This window comes from Nilaparvata lugens, chromosome 9, assembly GCF_014356525.2.
Source record: "Nilaparvata lugens isolate BPH chromosome 9, ASM1435652v1, whole genome shotgun sequence".
NCBI lineage: Eukaryota > Metazoa > Arthropoda > Insecta > Hemiptera > Delphacidae > Nilaparvata > Nilaparvata lugens.
The window spans coordinates 37,933,449-37,953,604 of NC_052512.1; the positions used below are offsets into that span (position 1 = coordinate 37,933,449).

A 20,156-nucleotide genomic window follows, 5' to 3' on the forward strand; every position below is an offset into this window, starting at 1 on the left:
AACAATGCATTCATCCATTAGAATGAAACCTGAAGATGTGAGGAAAAAAGATCGTAATCATGTTTTAATGTCATTGAATTCTGCATTCAATAGACGATATAAATTGAAAAATTCAAAACCGAAATTTAAGCTAGGAGATGTTGTACGAATCTCAAAGAAAAGGGTTCTTTTCGATAAATCTTATAACATAAACTGGAGCGCAGAGTATTTTGTAATTCATTCTATATTTCCTTCTCAACCTGTAACGTATAGCTTGCGAGATCTAAACGGAGAAGTAATTAGTGGTAGGTTTTATGCAGAAGAAATTAAAAAAACACAATTAAATGAATCGGAGAGACAAGTGTATTTGATTGAAAAAATATTAAAACGTGATAAAAAAGGACTGCTAGTGAAATGGATTGGGTTTTCAACGCCTAGTTATATTAGTAAGGATCAACTATTAGATGAAAAATAATCTTTTGTAATCTATTGTGAATAACACGTACATTTATTGTAAATAATCTATTGTAAATATCACATACATTTATTGTAAATAATCTATTGTTAATCTATTGCAAATACATTCCATTCAGTGTAAAAATATGACAAAGATTTGGTGTAAATATAATATGTCTCTATCAAAAAATGCTTCTCAGTTTCATTTTAATCTGAAGTTTTATTTGCTAAGGCTCAAGCGTTCTCGTGAAGAGGGTACGGGAGAGAGAGAGGGTGCGGGTGAGAAACTTCTATCAGTGCATTGAAAGGGGAGAGCGCTTGCATCCCGATGTGATAAGCTATGGTGTGTGGTGTCTAGCCCACAATCTCTTCCTCCTTGATAACTTATCAGTTCCTTATCAGATCGCATGCTGTACACGTGACTAACATGATTCCGATAGTAAATTTCGACAATGTTATAAGAGAGAAAGAAATGCCAACATGGTGTAAAAATGGTAAGTTATTACCACATAATGCAAGGATCCTTATAATAGGCTCTTCAGGTTGTGGCAAGACCAATTTACTATTTAATTTAATTTTTTCAAAGAATGGGTTGAGATTTAAAACTATATACTTGCACACGAAGAGCGAGTATCAAGATAAGTACTTGTTTTTGAGAAAAGTCTTTTCAAAAATGAAGGGTATTGAATTTCATATAAACAGCAATTCGGAATCTATAGCTCACCCCAACAAAATTCAACAATTTTCTCTTGTCATTTTCGATGACTTCCAACTTAATCACGTACCTCAAATAAGAGAATATTTTACCATGGGTCGACATCGTAATATTGACACTGCATATTTAATTCAGAGTTATGGGGCCACACAGAAACATTTCACTAGGGACAACGCAAATATGATATAATCTTCAAGGTAGATTTATTGAGTCTGAAATTAATTCACAGAGATCATGTTGGAGCAGATATTTCTTATAAAGATTTCGTTAAACTTTGTCATACAGTTTGGAATCGTAAACCTCATAATTTTCTAACTATTATGACCGAGTGTAGAATTAATAGCGGGAAGTACCGAGATTCGCTCGATACGTTTCTTACCGTTCAGTAGAGATTAATTCTTTGTGCAGTCATGTTGTCATACAGCAGGAAGCTGAATAGAAAGGAGGTTGGTTTAATCGAAAAGATTAAGAAATTGAGAAAAGTAATTAGAGAGAAGCATAAAAGCTTAGTCAATTTTGAAAAGCGATCGGAGGAATATAATAGGAAAACGCTCTCCCCGTTGATAGAGCCCATAATTGAACTGGGAAAAAACAAATTCTCACACTCTGATGTAAAACCAAAAAAGGAACAAGTAAAAGAGGAGAGTATGGAAATTGATGATAATGAGGAGGGAGATGAACAGAGTTATGAGAGTTCAGCAGACAATTTTTTAAGCTCGACTAAATTTGAAAACAGTTTACTTGGTTCTAGCAGAAACGACGATGTGCTGTCACAATATCTAAAAACGTTTCATGCGGAAAAACAGAATAATTCAATCAGTTATGGAATTTCATATAATTCTAAAGATGACGTGTATTATATTGGTAATCAGCAAGTAATATTTGTTGACGGTTATATAGATATTAATAATGAAAGATTTCGATTAACACACGGTCTACTTGAGTTATTATTCAGTGCAAGACCAAACTCAAATCTTTATAATCAAAGAGATCTGGATGAGTATAAAAAAATCTCAACACTTACAGGTATACATTTAGATCGAAGAGGCTATGTTAAACGAAATCAGGGAATTAAATCGCAAATGATTCAAAAGTTATTTCCCAGTAAAAAAATTAGTAAAAAGAAGGGTTGGGGTTTATTGAAATTTGCAAAAAATAATTCTCATGATAGAATTAATCAATACTTTGATAATTTTGACGAATTAGTGGAAAGATTAAATTTACTCTATTCCTCAAAAGCTAGTGGGAACAGTGGGCATGATGTGGAAATCACGAGTATAATTGAAGAGCTAAAAGAAGCAAAATTAATTGTTTAGTGTCACGATGACTCTACATCGATTCGGACGAATTGATATGGGTAGTGCTAGCGGAGCTAGTCTTACGTGTGATATTGACTCGATAACACAGAAGATAATCGAATCGATAATCAGCAAGGAATCAGCGAAGCTGTGAAATTTTATTTAGATTCGCAAAAACCAAACTCGTTTCGGAAAATACAAAGAATATTGGAGTGAGCATAATTGAAAGAGAACATATTCTAAGCACCTTACAAAATTTCAGTACTAATATCGATAAAGCTATTGGAGAGAGAACTCAAACTCTAGAGAGTGCTTTAGGAGAAGTGAAAACTTTAACAGACAGCTTTTCATCTCAGTTGCTCAGTATTAACAACGATAAAGTTGATAAGGCTTATTTAGATGAAAAATTAAAAGCCGTATCAGATAAAATTAAGAATTTGGAGGTGCTGGACAGAAACTATCTCAATACTAAATTGAAACAACTTAGTACAGAAATTTTTACTAAAGTAAATGAAACACACCCATCGGGAATTGATAAACAATATTTAGAATCTACTTTGCAGAAATTGATTAGTTCTTCATTAACAAAGGAAGAGTTTGAAAAACGATTATCTGAAATGGCGAGTGCAATAAAAGCTAATATTATGGAGGGTATTGAGCAGTTTATTACAAAAGATGCTATTGCTATTCTGATTAATCAAATTGCAGAAAAGTATGCAACTAAAAATGATATTGGAGATTTTATTAAGAAAAACGAGATGGCAGACGCTGTGAAAAGTGTTCGTGATGAAATAGCTGAGGCAATTAAAAATTCGGAAGAGGGTGCTGTCATGAGACTGCAATGTTCGGCCCCATTCATTGACTACCTAAGCTTATTTATCCACAGAATCGCATTAGACATTGTATCAAAATATGCCGAGGTAAGTTTCCATATGAATTGGATTGAAGCAAAGGATCATGGGCTTAACGAACATCAGGTAGTACAAATTATTACAGAAAAAATGGATTTGGTCAAATATAAAGACTTTATATTGGCGCCGAAAACATAAAATCTTGAGTTGAGTGTGAGAGAGTGAACGTTTCAGTCTAGACGAGTGTGATTGATTGTATAAACACATGTGTGAGAGAGACAAAACCTATAGTTTCAGTCTAGACATTTTTGAGTATATCGATAAATCTTTTAAAGGTTGAGTGAGACAACACCTATAGTTTCAAATTTCAGTCTAGACCACCATGATTGACATTTTTGAGTATATCGATAAATCTTTTAAAGGTTGAGTGAGACAACACCTATAGTTTCAATTTCAGTCTAGACCACCATGATTGACATTTTTGAGCATATCAATAAATCTTGAAAAAGGTTGTGCGAGTGAACTTCAACACCTATAGTTTTCACCCTAGTCATTTTTGACTATATCGATAAATCTTGAAAAAGGTTGTGTGAAGTAACTTTAACGACTAAACACTTGTCACATAAATCGATTTTTTCATGCAACGGTTTTCGATGCAGGAGATATTGGAGTTAGCAAGGGACCTCACAGGGAGCAGAGCAGATGTGAGGCACGCGCGAGCGAATGCACGTGTCACTTTACTCTAAAGAGGTGATATGTTCCCATTATAAAACTTATACTAGATTCCTTCCTTTCGTAATGCTGGTGAGAAACGTTTCACTACTACAGTATAGGAACGATTGATCAAAATGGAAGATAGTTACTTCTTGTCTCCTTTACTCGCTTTCGTAATAAAGAAGGGTGCGGGAAAGAGATGTGACGAGTAAAAGAAGAAATGCTGGTTGTGAGAAGCGAGGGGAGCGTATAACATTAGTATAACATTCTTCCTTTACTCAGCGTTCATAATAAAGAAGGGTGCGGGAAAGAGATAAGGATCAATTGAGCCCGTCATCGTAGTATATCATTAGAGCAAAATGGATGCACTTCAATTTGTCAGTATAGCATTAGATGTAGAAAGAATTTCTCAATTGATTCTTATCTCCTTTCCTTTCGGAAAGGGTGCGGGAAAGAGATGGCACGAGTAAAAGAAGGAGATCTCTATCTCTTGAACCTGTCATCGTAGTATATCATTAGAGTGAAATGGATTCACTTCAATTTGTCAGTATAGCATTAGATGTAGAAATATGAATTCACTTTAATTTGACACCAAAGGAATTTTTCCCTCTCAAAGAGATTTTTTCCCCACATCTATCATTCACCTCAATCTGTCAGCATAGCATTAGATGTAGAAATATGGATTCACTTCAATTTGACAGTAGAGAGAGGGAATTTTTCCTCCTAAAAGGGAATTTTTTTTTTCCCTCACCTGGAGAGAGAGAGAGAGAGATATCTTACCCCCCTCACCTCCACTGGACAGGGGGAAGGGGAAATCTATTTTTAGAAAGAGAGAGAAAGATATATCTCCCTCTCTCTCTATCCCCCTCACCACCACTGGACAGGGGGAAGGGGAAATCTATTTTTAGAAAGAGAGAGAGAAAGATATATCTCCCTCTCTCTCTATCCCCCTCACCTCCACTGGACAGGGGGAAGGGGAAATCTATTTTTAGAAAGAGAGAGAAAGATATATCTCCCTCTCTCTCTATCCCCCTCACCGCCACTGGACAGGGGGAAGGGGAAATCTATTTTTAGAACACCCCCCGCCCTACAGGTGGGGGGAAGGGGAGGAGGGATGGACGAGGGGGGAGAGGGGGGAGGGGGATTTCGAGCAAAAAAGCCCGTCAGTTTTCCCAAACCTTCTCTACTTGAGTTCATTTAAATTATTCTTTATCACACCTATTAAATTTGTTTTATTCAAATGTGAGAATATTGATACCGATGGGTACGCATAATAATACCAATATCGGGGACCGAGCTTCGCTCTTGAGTACAAAAGCATAAACAATTCATTACGAAAGAAGAAATTATAATAGCATTTATACAAAAATGTTCTATCTAATCACAGTAAATTGAGATTAATTCCCAGAAGAATGCAAAAATTTCCCTCACAAAGGCCCAGTTGCACAAAACCCGGTTAAATTTAAATCCTGATTAACTTCACGTGAACCAAATCAGAGAAGACCATTTCAAAAAGATGGATCTACTAGATTCAATCAGAATTGAAAGTAACCCTGCTTTTTTGCAACCGGCACTTAGTACCTGATTGAATGATTACAAAAGTTCAACAGCTGATTTTTGACACAGTCCCACACACATGAACTCGCTCACTCACTTCCATCACCAACAGACGACAAAATAATTATTATCATCTGTTTTTCCAAGGATAAATAATAATTATCCTTTTTATGTCCTTCAGCGAGTTTTCTCAGGAATGAGACCTAGTACAATCGAATCTTTATATCATAAACATTCTATGTTCTGAATTTAGTAAGAATCGTATGCAAGCCGTATGCGAGATCCGGTGAAATACAAACATATAAACATCTAAACATCCAAATATCTAAACATATAAACATATGAATAAAAGTTGCTCGTTTAATAGTATAGTATGACTGCAAAACAAAATTTGAAATAAAAACATTTCACTCACATATGGACTACTTTTTGACAAATTAATAACAGCAATATAACAATATAAAAATCTTGAAGTACCTTTTTTTTGTTTGCTCTGTTTTTTTAACTTTAAAATGGTTCAACTATTAATAGTTGAATTATTTTGAAGTTTTTAAAAAATAAAGGGTACTTCAAGATTTTTGTATTGTTTTTATTAAAATATTGAAACCATAGACCTTATAGAAATAGACATGGCTTCTCCAGACATCTGTGTAATGCATGCAATGTATAATAATTAAAGCCGATATCACTTGTCAGCTGATTGATTAAGAATAATTCTATAGTCTGATTAATCCTATCTTCAGAATAGATATTTTATATATTATGGCGATATCGGAGTATGCAACATTTCAAAAAGCCTTTTGCATCGACGCGCAGTTGTAGATAGTAGAAAGGAATATTCCTGCCAAATTAAGACAATTCTATCAATGCGTTTTTGGCCGTAAATGCGTTACATACATACAGACAAAAGAAAATCCGAGTTAAAACATAGACCTCACTAAGTTCGGTCAACATTCTAACAACTGTAACAAAGGATGTTACATTTTTAGTCTGTGGTTGTCTGTCATCTGTGATCGGATCAGAAAGCTGCATAATTGTGACCTGGCTTGACCATCTCTAAAGAGTATCTCTAGTTATTTCTGCAGTTGAACAAGAGCTTCTAGAATGTTGCAGTACTTGAATATTTTTTTATTTTTACAGGATATCATCTATCGTGTCAAACACACGGTGATTGGCACAGCTAATGTATCAGTCATCGAGCATGGAACCGATGTGGTTGAATTGTATGTCATAAATCTACCCGATACTGGAAAAAGTATAAGATATACAGAGATCAAATATTTTGATGCAGATACAAGGAAACTTGTTGATAACAGTAAGTTTCAACATTTACTTCGATTGAATCGAATTTAATCAGTCGATTGATTTATATTCATTTTTGATCGACGTGAACATAAGACTGATATTCAGGGTGCGATTGAAAAGTTACCGAACTTTTGCTGAAACAACAGCAGTTTAGTACCATATGCCAAACAGTTAAGGGGCTCCAAACTTTTGTAAAAAAACTCTTCGAGATACATCCATTGGGCATAAATCAGTCCACCGATAGCATCTACATCGATAGCGTCCATCGATAGCATACCACCGTCTTCACACTGTTGGAAACAATTTCTATAATCCATTTGTGGAATGAATTTCATTTCATCACTTTACACTTGACATCATCATCATCATCATCATCAGTATTCTGCCCTAGGGCAGATTCATACATGATTCCTCTTTCTCCATCCCTCTCTGAAATGTACTATTCTCTTCAGCATATAGTATTCTCCCTCCCTGACATCATCCACCATCTTCACTCTCCTCCACCCCAGCACCCTCCCTCCCTGCACCACAGCTCCCTCCATTGCTGTCAAAAGGAGGCCGCCATGCCTCAGCAAGTGTCAAATGTACGAAGGAATAGAAGAAAATATGACATTAGAAGTGTTAAGGAGAGCTAATTGAGCAGAATTCCATCTAAAGTATAAACGGTTTGAGCAGCGGAGTGATGTTGAATCTTATCCAAACTCTTAGATAGAAAAATCTGGTGTTGTACACGCACACAACTTTCCTTGCTCGTTGAACTCTAATCCTCATTCTTAAACGAGAATAATTCAGGGGAATAACATAATGAGGAATGGCGGCTACATATTTGATACTATGATCATACTCTTGTATTTTACGAGTTTTTTTCAGAGTACACTAGCAGGGCACCCGTGCTTCGCTACGGGAATTAAAAGATAAGATTATTTTTGTGAAATATTTATAATCTAAATTCTAACAGAATTGTTATAAACGTTTTTGAGATTAGGCCACAACTTGACATGAAAATTATTGAGTCAAATCATTTGAATAATTAATTGATGTGTTGGAACTGCTCTGTAGAATAGTAGTCCAATTGCAGAGATTTTTTAGAATATTGGGCGGGGCTTAAGAGTCGACCTCGAATTTATTCATTGACAATTAATATATCCCGTTGACAGTTATCAAATTAGCAGTGATCATGTTATTTTTTTGCTTTTGCTTGATGCAATTGAAGATTAAATTCCAAATTAAGTTGAATCGGGATTTTATGACTCCCGTATCCATGGATCTCTTGCTTATTCTGAATTTTTTGGCATAGCATGACGCTTAATTTTCGTTTGCACTTATTCAAAAGTGTAAAAGCAGTCAATCCACTGATTCTTTCTTTCATGGAAGTCCATTCATACAAAAGAGTCCATTCATAATAGTTAGTATAACATTAATTGTGGCTGATTCCTCATGTCCTAAACTTCACTATCATAAATATTAAAGTGGGATGAATTTGCATAAATCTGAATAGAGTTTATAATATTCAATCACTTTGATTATTGACTACCATTATATGATTTCTTTCTTTGATCTTAGCTTGAAACCAAAAGCTTAGGGATGAAAATTTGGATGTAAACTAACATATGACTCAATTTAATTTCTATCTAAAATATCGGGGCACCGAACTTCGCTTGTTGCTTATTTATTGATAAACAGAACACAATTATTTAAAATGATTGGGGAAGGACTAACAGGCACAGCCCCCCGAATTTTGATTTAAACACTATAAATAGTCCAAAAAGTAGGTTATGTTCCGTACACTTGAATTCAGATCAAATTCTAATCCAAACATTTGAAAACAGAAAAGTTATGATTTAGATTGTTTACAGACCAAATTGAATAACAAAAGACACTCACTAATCACTTAAAATTGTAGAATAATGATTAACTTATTAGAAAATTATGATATGGGTACTCTACTTTAGGATGATATACCATATCATGTCAACAAATCAGATTATTTTGATCAAGTCGATTGAAATTTCTAGATTCAACAGCTGGATTCTATCTCTCTCCTACACAGCCACTCGCATCTTCTGTTATCGACAGACGAAGAAATTACCATCTGTTTTTCCAAGAATGAATAATTATTATCCTTTTCATGTCCTTCAGCGAGTTTCCCAGGGATAAGACCTAGTGCAATCGATTTTTTATATCATGAACCTACTATGTTCCAAATTTTGTGAAAATCGTTAGAACTGTTTTCGAGATCCGTTGGACATACATAACCATATAACCATATACAGAAATTGCTCTATAATAGGATTGACAACTTTAGTATTGTGATCTTTCAATATCAATAGGTTTGTCTTGTGTCATGTAATGACATTATGTAAGGAAATAGGACCAGCTGATGGGATATTATGTTTTTTTTTTCGATTTCGTTTTTAGCTGATATTGAAACATGAAAATATCAGGCCCAGTAGCACAAAAGCCTGCTCAATTTAAATCAGGATTGAATTTCATGAGAATTAATCAGAGCAGGGTTTTTTAATAGAAGGCTTCTCTCATTGGTTCTCGTGGTATTTAGTCCGGATAATGAATTAACAGACAGTGAAACTGGCTCTCTCAAGGCAATGGCTGCGTACAAACATAGAGCAACAGATGAACCAATACAACAGAAGCTCAAGAAATTAGTCGCATTTCTATCACCTCACAATAAACATTACATTCAACCACCATTTGTTTGGAGAGATCGATTTTAATTTTTTTTTTGCTATAATCCGGTCACTTTCTGAATCTATTCTCCCAGATGTTCCATGAATACTGTAATGTTTCAAATTAATTAGGTCGCCAAATTTGTTGACTCAACTACAGCTATTGTAATCTTTTTCATTTGCACACACTCTCTCACGTTTTCAACAGATTATGGAAACTTTTTTCTGATCAGCTGCTACTTGAGGGATCAATAATCCTCTCTCAAGGAGCTTCAGCTGATTTATTAAAAATCGTTAGAGCCGTTTCGAGATCCATCCGACATACATACATATCCACAAGCACACATATTCAAACAGAAATTGCTTTCCTAGTATAATTGACTTCAATGATTATGATTTCATTCAATGTGAGCTTATTTCATATAATAATAACAGCTGGCATCAAAAGCAAAAATGTCAGACATGATTGAAATTGAAACAGTGGCGATCATCTATATAATCCGTGTTTCGGATGGACACGTTAAGTCGTCGGTCCCGGCTGCCTAAAAAGCAGTCGTTAGGTCATGTCAGAGGCCCTGGAATTGATCAGCTGCGACCTGAAAACTCTGACACCAGACTTGAGCCAGCCAGGTCACTCGATATTATTGATATTATTATTATTATTATTATTATTATCTATATAATAAGAGAGAGTAGGGTTGTGTTTGTTCGCATCAAAACATGTCAACTTGTGGATTGCATACCGGAAAAACAGGAATGATTTAGATCTCCTAATTTCGAACATAGATTCTAAAAATGTCAATCTCGTGCACCTGGAAGCCCAAATTTCAATTTTCCTTCTAGATTTTTCAGAATTGATGATCAAACTCCATTAATAGTACATACGATTTCATAAAAAAATCACCAAATCATATGGTCGGAATTAGAAAATTTTATTACCTATATTGAAGTACTGGATTATATACGTATGTATACTGGTGTAAAGTAGTATAGGAAAATTATGTTTGACGCATCATCACGTCTGAACTACTGGACTGATTAACTTGAAATTTTGCATATAGACTCTTGCTTAACCGAGGATGGTTATAAACCTATTTTAAATTCTTTAATATTTGATTACATCAAGTTTTCAGTTTTTCAAGTTTTCAATTATTTGTCATGCTTTCAGTTGTTGTAAGGAAGCAGAACATTTCTCTTAAATGGGAAATTAGAAGATAGGTATGATTGGGGATCCTTTTCGAATGATAAAAACAGGTTTTCCGTCGCACCATAATTTTTTCCGCCATTTTGGAACCACCATTTTGAATACAACTTATTTTTTTAATTGAAAGGTGGTCTTATGATACATGATTCCGATACAGGATTTCCAGAGAAAAGGTATGGTGAAAACCGCACATCGATATCTCAAACCTTTCAAAATTTATTCTCATTCATTTCCTTTATCATAGTATAGAAGATGATAGATAAATGGATGATATATCAATCTATCTATCATCTTCTATACTATAATAGAGGAAAGAACTGGCTCAAAGACGTATACACACGTGGAGGATAGGGAGATTATGTTTGACGCATCATCACGTCTGAACTACTGGACTGATTTACTTGAAATGCTGCTCATAAATTCTTAATCAACCGAGGATTATTATAGGCCTATTTTCAATTCTTCTGGATTTTATTACGTCAAGTTTTAGAATAGACCCTTGCGAAGCACGGGTTACCTGCTAGTAACATTATTATCTTCATCTGATCCAAAGTAACCAAATTATAGTAAGATTCACATCAATGTGTCAGCATTGTTTGAGTGGGGAGCATTGATGCTATTAATGAGGAATACTGACAGTCAACGAACTATTATGCATATTCTCTAATATTTTTAGAACAAACAAACAATGTTTGGGAATATTTGATTCATGGGAAAAGCGCCTCACTTCTATGGAAGATATTTTTACATTAGGAAAAGCAACAACAGCTATTTGGCCGTTCTAATAAATAACCCCTTTCTTTCGCCCAAGTTATATTTTGGCCGAGTTTCCTCATTCTTTGCAAATAGATTCCACAACGGACACTTCTGAAGTTTAAATAATAGCCTCCATATTTCATACTGAATTGTTTAAACAGTTTTCGCGATGTCGGATATACAAACAAAATTAGTCTTGATAGAATAGGATGAATTAATTGAAGCAACTCCAGTCATAAAAGTTTGTTTTATGAAAAATAAAAATTATCTATACTCCAAGGTATAGCTCCGATTGAAGCAGCAGTGCCCAATAAATTTGTTCTCGATAAATGCATTTCAATTAATTCTTTAACTTGTTGCCAACCTGATGAAGTCATGTCAACTTAATGCCAACCTGAAAAAGTTATTAAATTAGTTGCCAGTAGTCAACAACGGTTTTGTGGAATTACTCTCTCTAGATTATAGCTCTATAGTAACATATGATATAGACATTTCAATTATCATAATTAAGAGATTGGGAGAAGAAGAATATACATGCTAGAAGACGAACTTCACACCCTTAAAAATCACCTTTAGAGTTGAAACATCGCCAAAAGATTTCTTAGTGAGCACCTAGGACGTATGAGAAAGCTATATTCCAAGTTTTGTTGCAATCCATCCTATAGTTTTCCAGAAATCGTGATCAGTGAGATAAGAATTTTATAAGTATAGATTCTCTTTGTGTAAAAATTGTGGATTTAGATGATTTTTTAAAAGTCGTCAAAACAGCTGTTCTACAGATAAAATATCTCGACTATGTGTTCTTTTGAATAAGCTGCTCTACCTGCCTACCTCATGCACGAGAAGGAGGTTACAAAGTCCATTTTTCTCAAGGATGGGGTGGACCCCTTATTAGTTTCCTAGAAAGGAGACTCATGACAGTTGATAGAGCTGATAGAGTTGATACAGGGTATGAATTTGAAAAAAAATCGGTCACGTAATTTTCAAGAAAATCGTGATAGAAATTTAACTCACAGTATTGCGCTAGGACTCGTAGTGAACGGACGTATAGTGGAGTAGTAATAGTGTAGTGTAGAAGTAGTGAGTCAGCAGTTTGTTCGCGATTAAAAGTGGAATAAAAATATTTTATCGAGTATTGGTCGTCAACCGCGGTATTTTATGCAAGCAAAGCGACCTGCTTTTCTCGGCGGTAATATAGCTCCGTTCGCGTTTCCGTGTGCGTGAGTGTTGATTACGAGTGCTGTTTGAAATATATGGTAACGAAATCGCACTATGTCCGACTTAGTGAAGCAACTAAGTTTTCCTGCATCAGAGCAAGAAGAAAAGGAAGCCACTAAGGAGAGCATGAACACCAACAACATGGCAAATGCACCAGAAATCCAGTGTTCACCGGATCAATACATAAAAGCAAATAAACCCAAATCTTCAGCTGAGCAGGTACTTTTCATCGCCTGGAAGGAATCTGATGAGAAGAGGAAGGAGCTAGAGAGAAGCAACGCCGAACTCTTGCAAAAAATGCAGGATTTGGAAAAAGATTTCTCAATATTGAGAAAAAGATCCATAGCCCACAGCCTACCAGCTCAGCAGCCGAGAACTACTCGACAAGTGAATAAGAATTGGCTAAAGAAACTGAATGGATCAGAACTCGTACTAAGTGGGCTACCAAGAAGAGGAAGCTTAGCATCCCATCGCCAGAACTCAAAAAATCTGGTGTGGCGCACTCACACAACTTTCCTTGCCGTTATGAAAATCGATCACCTGACGCTAGTGTAAACGCGCATCTCAAGTCAAAGATCTGAGCCAGCTGGTGACAGGTCAATAACGCTGGATACACACGAGATCTGCTATCTCTTCATAGTGAATGATTTACTAGAATCAACAGTTGCCAACAGTTTGCAATTGAATAATTACATTTTCTCAAATTTCAAGCTTATTTTCAATTTCAGGTGAAAATGTTACTGAGCATTAATTTAAGAGATGTCCATGCTCAATCGTTTCCACTAGAATTTTTTGTTTAAATTATATCTGAGACCTGATAATTGGAAATCTAAAGTCAAACTTTGCATAAATGGGGCGGAGCTCCATTCCGTGACCAATCAGTGAGAAGGAGAAGAGGAAGAAGAAAGAAATGCCACCACCGCCAATCATTGAGGATGGTATTAAGAATCTGAATGTACTTGTTACGAGTTTGAAAAAAGTGTCACCAGCTGACAAATTTAGGATGAAACTGTTAAGTGAAGAAACATTTAAAGTTAATGCAGTTGATTCAGAAACTTATCGGAATATTACCAGAGAATTGATTAAAGATGGGCTCAACTGGCACTCCTATGAAGATAAACAGTCGAGACCAATAAGAGTGATGATTAAAAAGCTTCATCACTCTTGTAGTACAGAAATGATTCTGGAAGATTTGAAAGTATAAGGATTGAAAGTTCTAGAAGTTGTAAACAAGCTGAGGTGGAAGACAAGAGAACCATTAGATATGTTCATGGTATCATTCAGCCCTGAAGAAGATATAAAAACAGTATTTGAATTGAAAAATATATTTGGCTGTAGAGTGGAAGTTGAAGCATTGAAGAAGGCCAATCTGATACCGCAATGCAAACGTTGCCAAGCATATGGCCACACTCAAAAATATTGTAACAAGGAGCCTAGGTGTGTTGAGTGTGCAGGTAAACACCAAACAAAGGAATGTTTGAAACTCAACGATACTCTACCAAAATGTATTCATTGCGGTGAAGCACATCCAGCCAGCTATCGAGATTGCACTGTTGCAATCGAATTGCAAAAAATCAGGAATTCTACTGAAACAAAAATTATTGCAGATTTACGAAAGAAAATCATTCAAAATATCCACCAAAAATCACGGAAAATACAGAAGCTCACAATCTAAAAAATGGTACTGCAGTTAAGAAATTGACTTTCGCCCAGATTGTCTCAAAAGAAGATAGATCGAAAATGGAAGAGCCAAAAAGTGAAGTAGAAGAAGGCACCAATAATATTTTGCAGCTAATCTTGGCAAAACTGGATAGACAAGAGCAAATAATCACCATACTACAATCCAAATTTCAGAAGTTAGAACAGAGTAGACTACTGAAATTCAAATGATTCATTCACTAAAAATAATGGAATGGAACGCGAATGGATTGTTACAACGGCAACAGGAGTTAGAAGCAGTTCTAGACATAGAAAAAATAGATATATGTCTTATATCTGAAACTCACTCACTTAACAAATCAATCGTTTATCAAATTAAAAGGCAATCTACAACATCATGAAGAAGTGAAACATGAAAGTGATAGAATTCAATTGATAGGTGTAGCAGTTCAAGCAGCAAATTATCACTTCGTTGTTGCAGCTATTTACTGTCCTCCCAGATATTCCATCAGAAGAGAGGAGTATTCGACATTGCTTGATATGTTAGGAGAAAAATTCATTCTTGGTGGTGATTTTAATGCAAAGCACGTGCATTGGGGATCGCGCTTAACAACTCACAAGGGAAGACAGCTCTTCGAAGCAATGAAAGAGATGAGGTGCGGAGCTCTTTCAACTGGTAAACCAACCTACTGGCCCACCGATACGAGGAAAATCCCAGATCTCATAGATTTCTTCCTGCTAAAAAATATATCAGTTAATTATTTGCATTTAGAGGATAGTTTCGACCTTAATTCCGACCACTCATCCATCATTATGACTCTGAGTGATTCAATTCTACGGAAGGAAAATACTTGTCCTGCGTTAGCAAATAGCCGCACTGATTGGGATGGCTTCCAACAGATGCTGGAGGAAAGAATAGAATTGAACTCACCATTAAGGAACGAAGAACATAATTATTGATCGGGAGTTGGAGCAGTTTGTGACTGATATCCAACAGGCAGCATGGTGTAATACCCCACAAATCAGAAGAAGAACCACTGGAAATAATTACCCAGCGGAAATCAGAGAATTTATTGTTGAAAAACGAAGAGCTAGAAGGAGATGGCAGCAATCACGTTCCCCCCAAGACAAAAGAGTTTTGAACAATCTAACTCAAGAACTAAGGAAAGAGATTCAATGTATCAAGGATGAATCAATTAATCCAGTACGGACTACTCACTCTGGAAGGCAGCTAAAAAAATAAAACGAACCATTCAACAATCTCCTCCTCTCAGAAAGCAGGACAGACAATGGGCAAGGAGTAGTGATGAAAAGGCACAGACATTTGCGGATCATTTTATAAACGTTTTCCAGCCAATCAACTCAGGTGAAGAGGAAACTTTAGAAGCGGATGAGAATATCTTACAGCCGAATCAAGAGATAATGCGTGTCACAGTAGAAGAAGTCAAAAGAGAAATAAGAGATCTAAATAACAAAAAAAAACCCTGGATTTGACATGATAACCGGCTCAGTCCTCAAACACCTATTTCTTCTTCTTCTTCTTCTTTTTCTTCTTCTTCTTCTTCTTCTTCTTCTTCTTCTTCTTCTTCTTCTTCTCCTTCTCATTCTGATCCACACTCATTTATCAGGTTTTTCCTTCTTCGTCCTTAGCAAATTTTCCTCCCCACTTCTCCTTCTTTTTCTTCCTGTTTCTCCTCTGTACATTATCTATTTGGTCATACACATAGTCTTTCTCAATCTCGTCCTTATCCTCCTCCTACTCCAGCATCCCCTACTCCTCCTCCTCCTCCTCCATATCATTCAACTTTTATTATAAATGAGTATTACCTCCATCCTCTTCTTATGATTTCCCAAAACCATTTAGTATCTCAACACGTAATTCTTATTTTTCTTCAAGAGCAATTGAAATGATCATAGGAATTCAATGTGAAGTCGATTATCAAGTACCCTCTAGTTTTATTACAACTAGTTTCAACTCACCAAAATCACCAACTCCAACCGGCTCAGTCCTCAAACACCTACTAAGGAAAGCAATAGTGGATCGAACAAACATTTTGAATGCTTCTTTCAGACTAAAATTCGTACCAGGAATATGGAAAGTAGCAGAGGTTATAATGCTACTGGAGCCAGGTAAAGAGCCACATGAAGTATCATCATATAGGCCAATATCATTGTTACCGGTCCTATCCAAGTTGTTTGAAAGGATTTTACTTAGTAGGCTAGAACCAATAATTGAGAGACAGCACATAATTCCAAATCACCAATTTGGCTTCAGAGCGAAACACTCAACAATAGATTAAGTGCATCGGATTATGAATGTAATAGAGAAGTGCTTAGAAGAGAAAAAAGTTTGTTCAGCAGCTTTCCTTGATATAGGGCAAGCTTTTAATAAAGTATGGCATGAAGGTCTCATTTTCAAGCTCAAAAAAGTGCTACCAAAGCAATATACAGATATACTACAATCCTATCTCACTGACAGATACTTTAGGGTCAGGCATGAAAGTTCATATTCTGATTTGAAGGAAATCAAAGCAGGAGTTCCTTAAGGCAGTGTTCTGGGACCAGTTCTTTATCTACTCTATACCAGCGATATTCCCAGCCTTGATGAGAATACTACAGCAACATTTGCAGACGACACAGTCAGTAGACAGTGATATTCATATTTCAACAGAGAAACTACAGAGATCCATCAACAAAATTCAAGATTGGACTGGAAAGTGGAGAATGAAATTGAATGGAACAAAGTCGATTCACATCAATTTTACCAATAAGAAGGACCTGCCCATACCAACAACTATCAACAACCAAGTTGTACCATATGCTAATGATGCCAAGTATCTGGGTATGACCTTGGACGCAAAGCTTCGCTGGAAGGCCCATGTCAAGAAGAAGAGAGAAGAGCTTGGAATCAAATATAAGAAGCTGTATTGACTGATCGGAAGAAACTCCATCCTTTCAATCCGAAACAAAGTACTTCTGTACAAACAGATATGCCAGTATGGACTTATGGTATACAACTTTGGGGGTGTACCAAAGACAGCAACATCAATGTCATACAACGTTTTCAAAACAAAGTGCTAAGGAACATTGTGGATGCTCCTTGGTATGTCAGGAACAGCGATCTTCATAGAGACCTGCACGTCGACCTGGTGTACACCAAGATCCAGAGGCATGCGGAGATGCACGAGGGGCGACTGCACCAACATGACAACGTCGAGGCGATCCAGCTGGTAGACAATGGAGGGTTGGTGCGTAGGCTCAAAAGGAGGAAACCGTTTGAACTAGTGTAGTGCTTGTTCAAGTAGTGTCCAGTGAAATAGCAGAACAGTGATTGAGTGAATCTAGCTTCTATAGTGCAGTCAATAAGTGTACATATTAATTAAACAATAGCAGTAAGAGTTCCTAATGAGTAAATTCACTGTTCAATTTTCCAAGTAGTAATTTAGGATAGAAAAATTAGCTCATTAGTCTTTAGACTAGATGGCTATAGTATTGATCAATAGAAAAAAAAGAAATTTAACAAAATCCATTTTGCCCAATAATATTACATAGCTCCTGCAATTTTCCCAGAAATGAGACTCATGTCAGTTGATAGGGCTTATAAATAGCTATCCATGGTATAAATTTGAAGGAAATCGTGAGAGCCGTTTTTGATAAAATCCTGAAAAACATGTATTTTTTCATTATCTGCCCTTTTCTCTGCCATTTTGAATTGAATTTCTTATTGTCAGATCCTCATGGTATAAGGACCTCCAAGTTTAAAATTTCAAGTCAATCGGTCAATTAGGGATGGAGTTATCACAGATAACTGTGAATATGTTCACATACAAAAACACACTAACACACACAGACCTATACCCAAAAATCATGTTTTTGGACTCAGGGGACCTAGAAACTTATATAAAACTTGAAATAAGATAACCTTAATTTTTTTGGAAAGCAATACCATAGAGAAACATAGCGTAGGCATAGCATATTAGAGTATAGCATAGTAGCATATAGTGTATAGCATATTAGCAGATAGCATATAGCATAGTAGCGTATAGCATATAGCATATTAGCGTATAGCATATAGCATATTAGCGTAAAGTGTTTAGCATATTAGCGTATAGTGTATAGCATATTACCATATAGCATAGTAGCGTATAGCATATAGCATATTAGCGTATAGCATATAGCATATTAGCGTATAGCATATAGCATATTAGCGTATAGTGTATAGCATAGTAGCATATAGCATAGTAGCATATAGTGTATAGCATATTAGCATATAGCATATAGCATAGTAGCGTATAGTGTATAGCATATTAGCATATAGCATATAGCATAGTAGCGTATAGTGTATAGCATATTAGCATATAGCGTATAGCATAGTAGCGTATAGTGTATAGCATAGTAGCATATAGTGTATAGCATATTAGCATATAGCGTATAGCATATTAGCATATAGCGTATAGCATATTAGCATATAGCGTATAGCATATTAGCATATAGTGTATAGCATATTAGTGTATAGCTTATAGCATAGTAGCGTATAGCATAGCATATTAGCATATAGCTTATGCTATAGTGTATAGCATATTAGCATATAGCGTATAGCATATTAGCGTATAGCATATTAGTGTATAGCTTATAACATAGTAGCTTATAGCATATAGCATGGTAGCATATAGCGTATAGCATAGTAGAGTATAGAGTATATCATAGTAGCATATAGTGTATAGCATAGTGGCATATATCGCATAGCATATTAGCATATAGAGTATAGCATATTAGCATACAATGTATAGCATAGTAGTGTAGAGTGTACAGCATATTACCATATAGCGTATAACATATTAGTGTATAGCATATAGCATATTAGCGTATAGCGTATATCATAGTAGCATATAGCGTATAGCATAGTAGCATATAGTGTATAGCATATTAGCGTATAGCATATAGCATATTAGCGTATAGCGTATAGCATTATAGCATATAGCATATAGCATATTAGTGTATAGCATATTAGCATAATAGCATATAGCGTATAGCATAGTAGCATATAGCGTATAGCATAGTAGCGTATAGTGTATAGCATATTAGTGTATAGCATATAGCATATTAGCGTATAGCGTATAGCATGATAACATATAGCATATAGCATATTAGTGTATAGCTTTTAACATAGTAGCATATAGCGTATAGCATAGTAGCGTATAGCGTATAGCATAGTAGCATATAGCGTATAGCATATTAGTGTATAGCTTTTAACATAGTAGCATATAGCGTATAGCATAGTAGCATATAGCATATAGCATAGTAGCATATAGCATATAGCATAGTAGCATATAGCATATAGCATAGTAGCATATAGCGTATAGCATATAGCATATAGCATAGTAGCATATAGCATATAGCATAGTAGCATATAGCGTATAGCATAGTAGCATATAGCATATAGCATATCAGTGTATATCTTTTAACATAGTAGCATATAGCGTATAGCATAGTAGCATAAAGCGTATAGCATATAAGTGTATAGCTTTTAACATAGTATCATATAGCGTATAGCATAGTAGCATATAGCATATAGCATATTAGTGTATAGCTTTTAACATAGTAGCATATAGCATATAGCATAGTAGCATATAGCGTATAGCATAGTAGCGTATAGTGTATAGCATATAAGTGTATAGCTTTTAACATAGTAGCATATAGCGTATAGCATATTAGCATATAGCATATAGCATATTAGTGTATAGCTTTTAACATAGTAGC

At 35.5% G+C, this 20,156-nt stretch overlaps 1 protein-coding gene across 1 annotated transcript in view; it reads left to right on the forward strand.

Annotated features, from left to right (window-relative positions):
* Nucleotides 1-20,156, forward strand: part of LOC111044275 — a 277,601-nt gene that overhangs the window by 33,015 nt on the left and 224,430 nt on the right. The window contains exon 2 of the mRNA XM_039435828.1: nt 6,711-6,885. Coding sequence (XP_039291762.1) covers nt 6,711-6,885 — 175 coding nt within the window. The remainder of the gene's footprint in view (nt 1-6,710; nt 6,886-20,156) is intronic.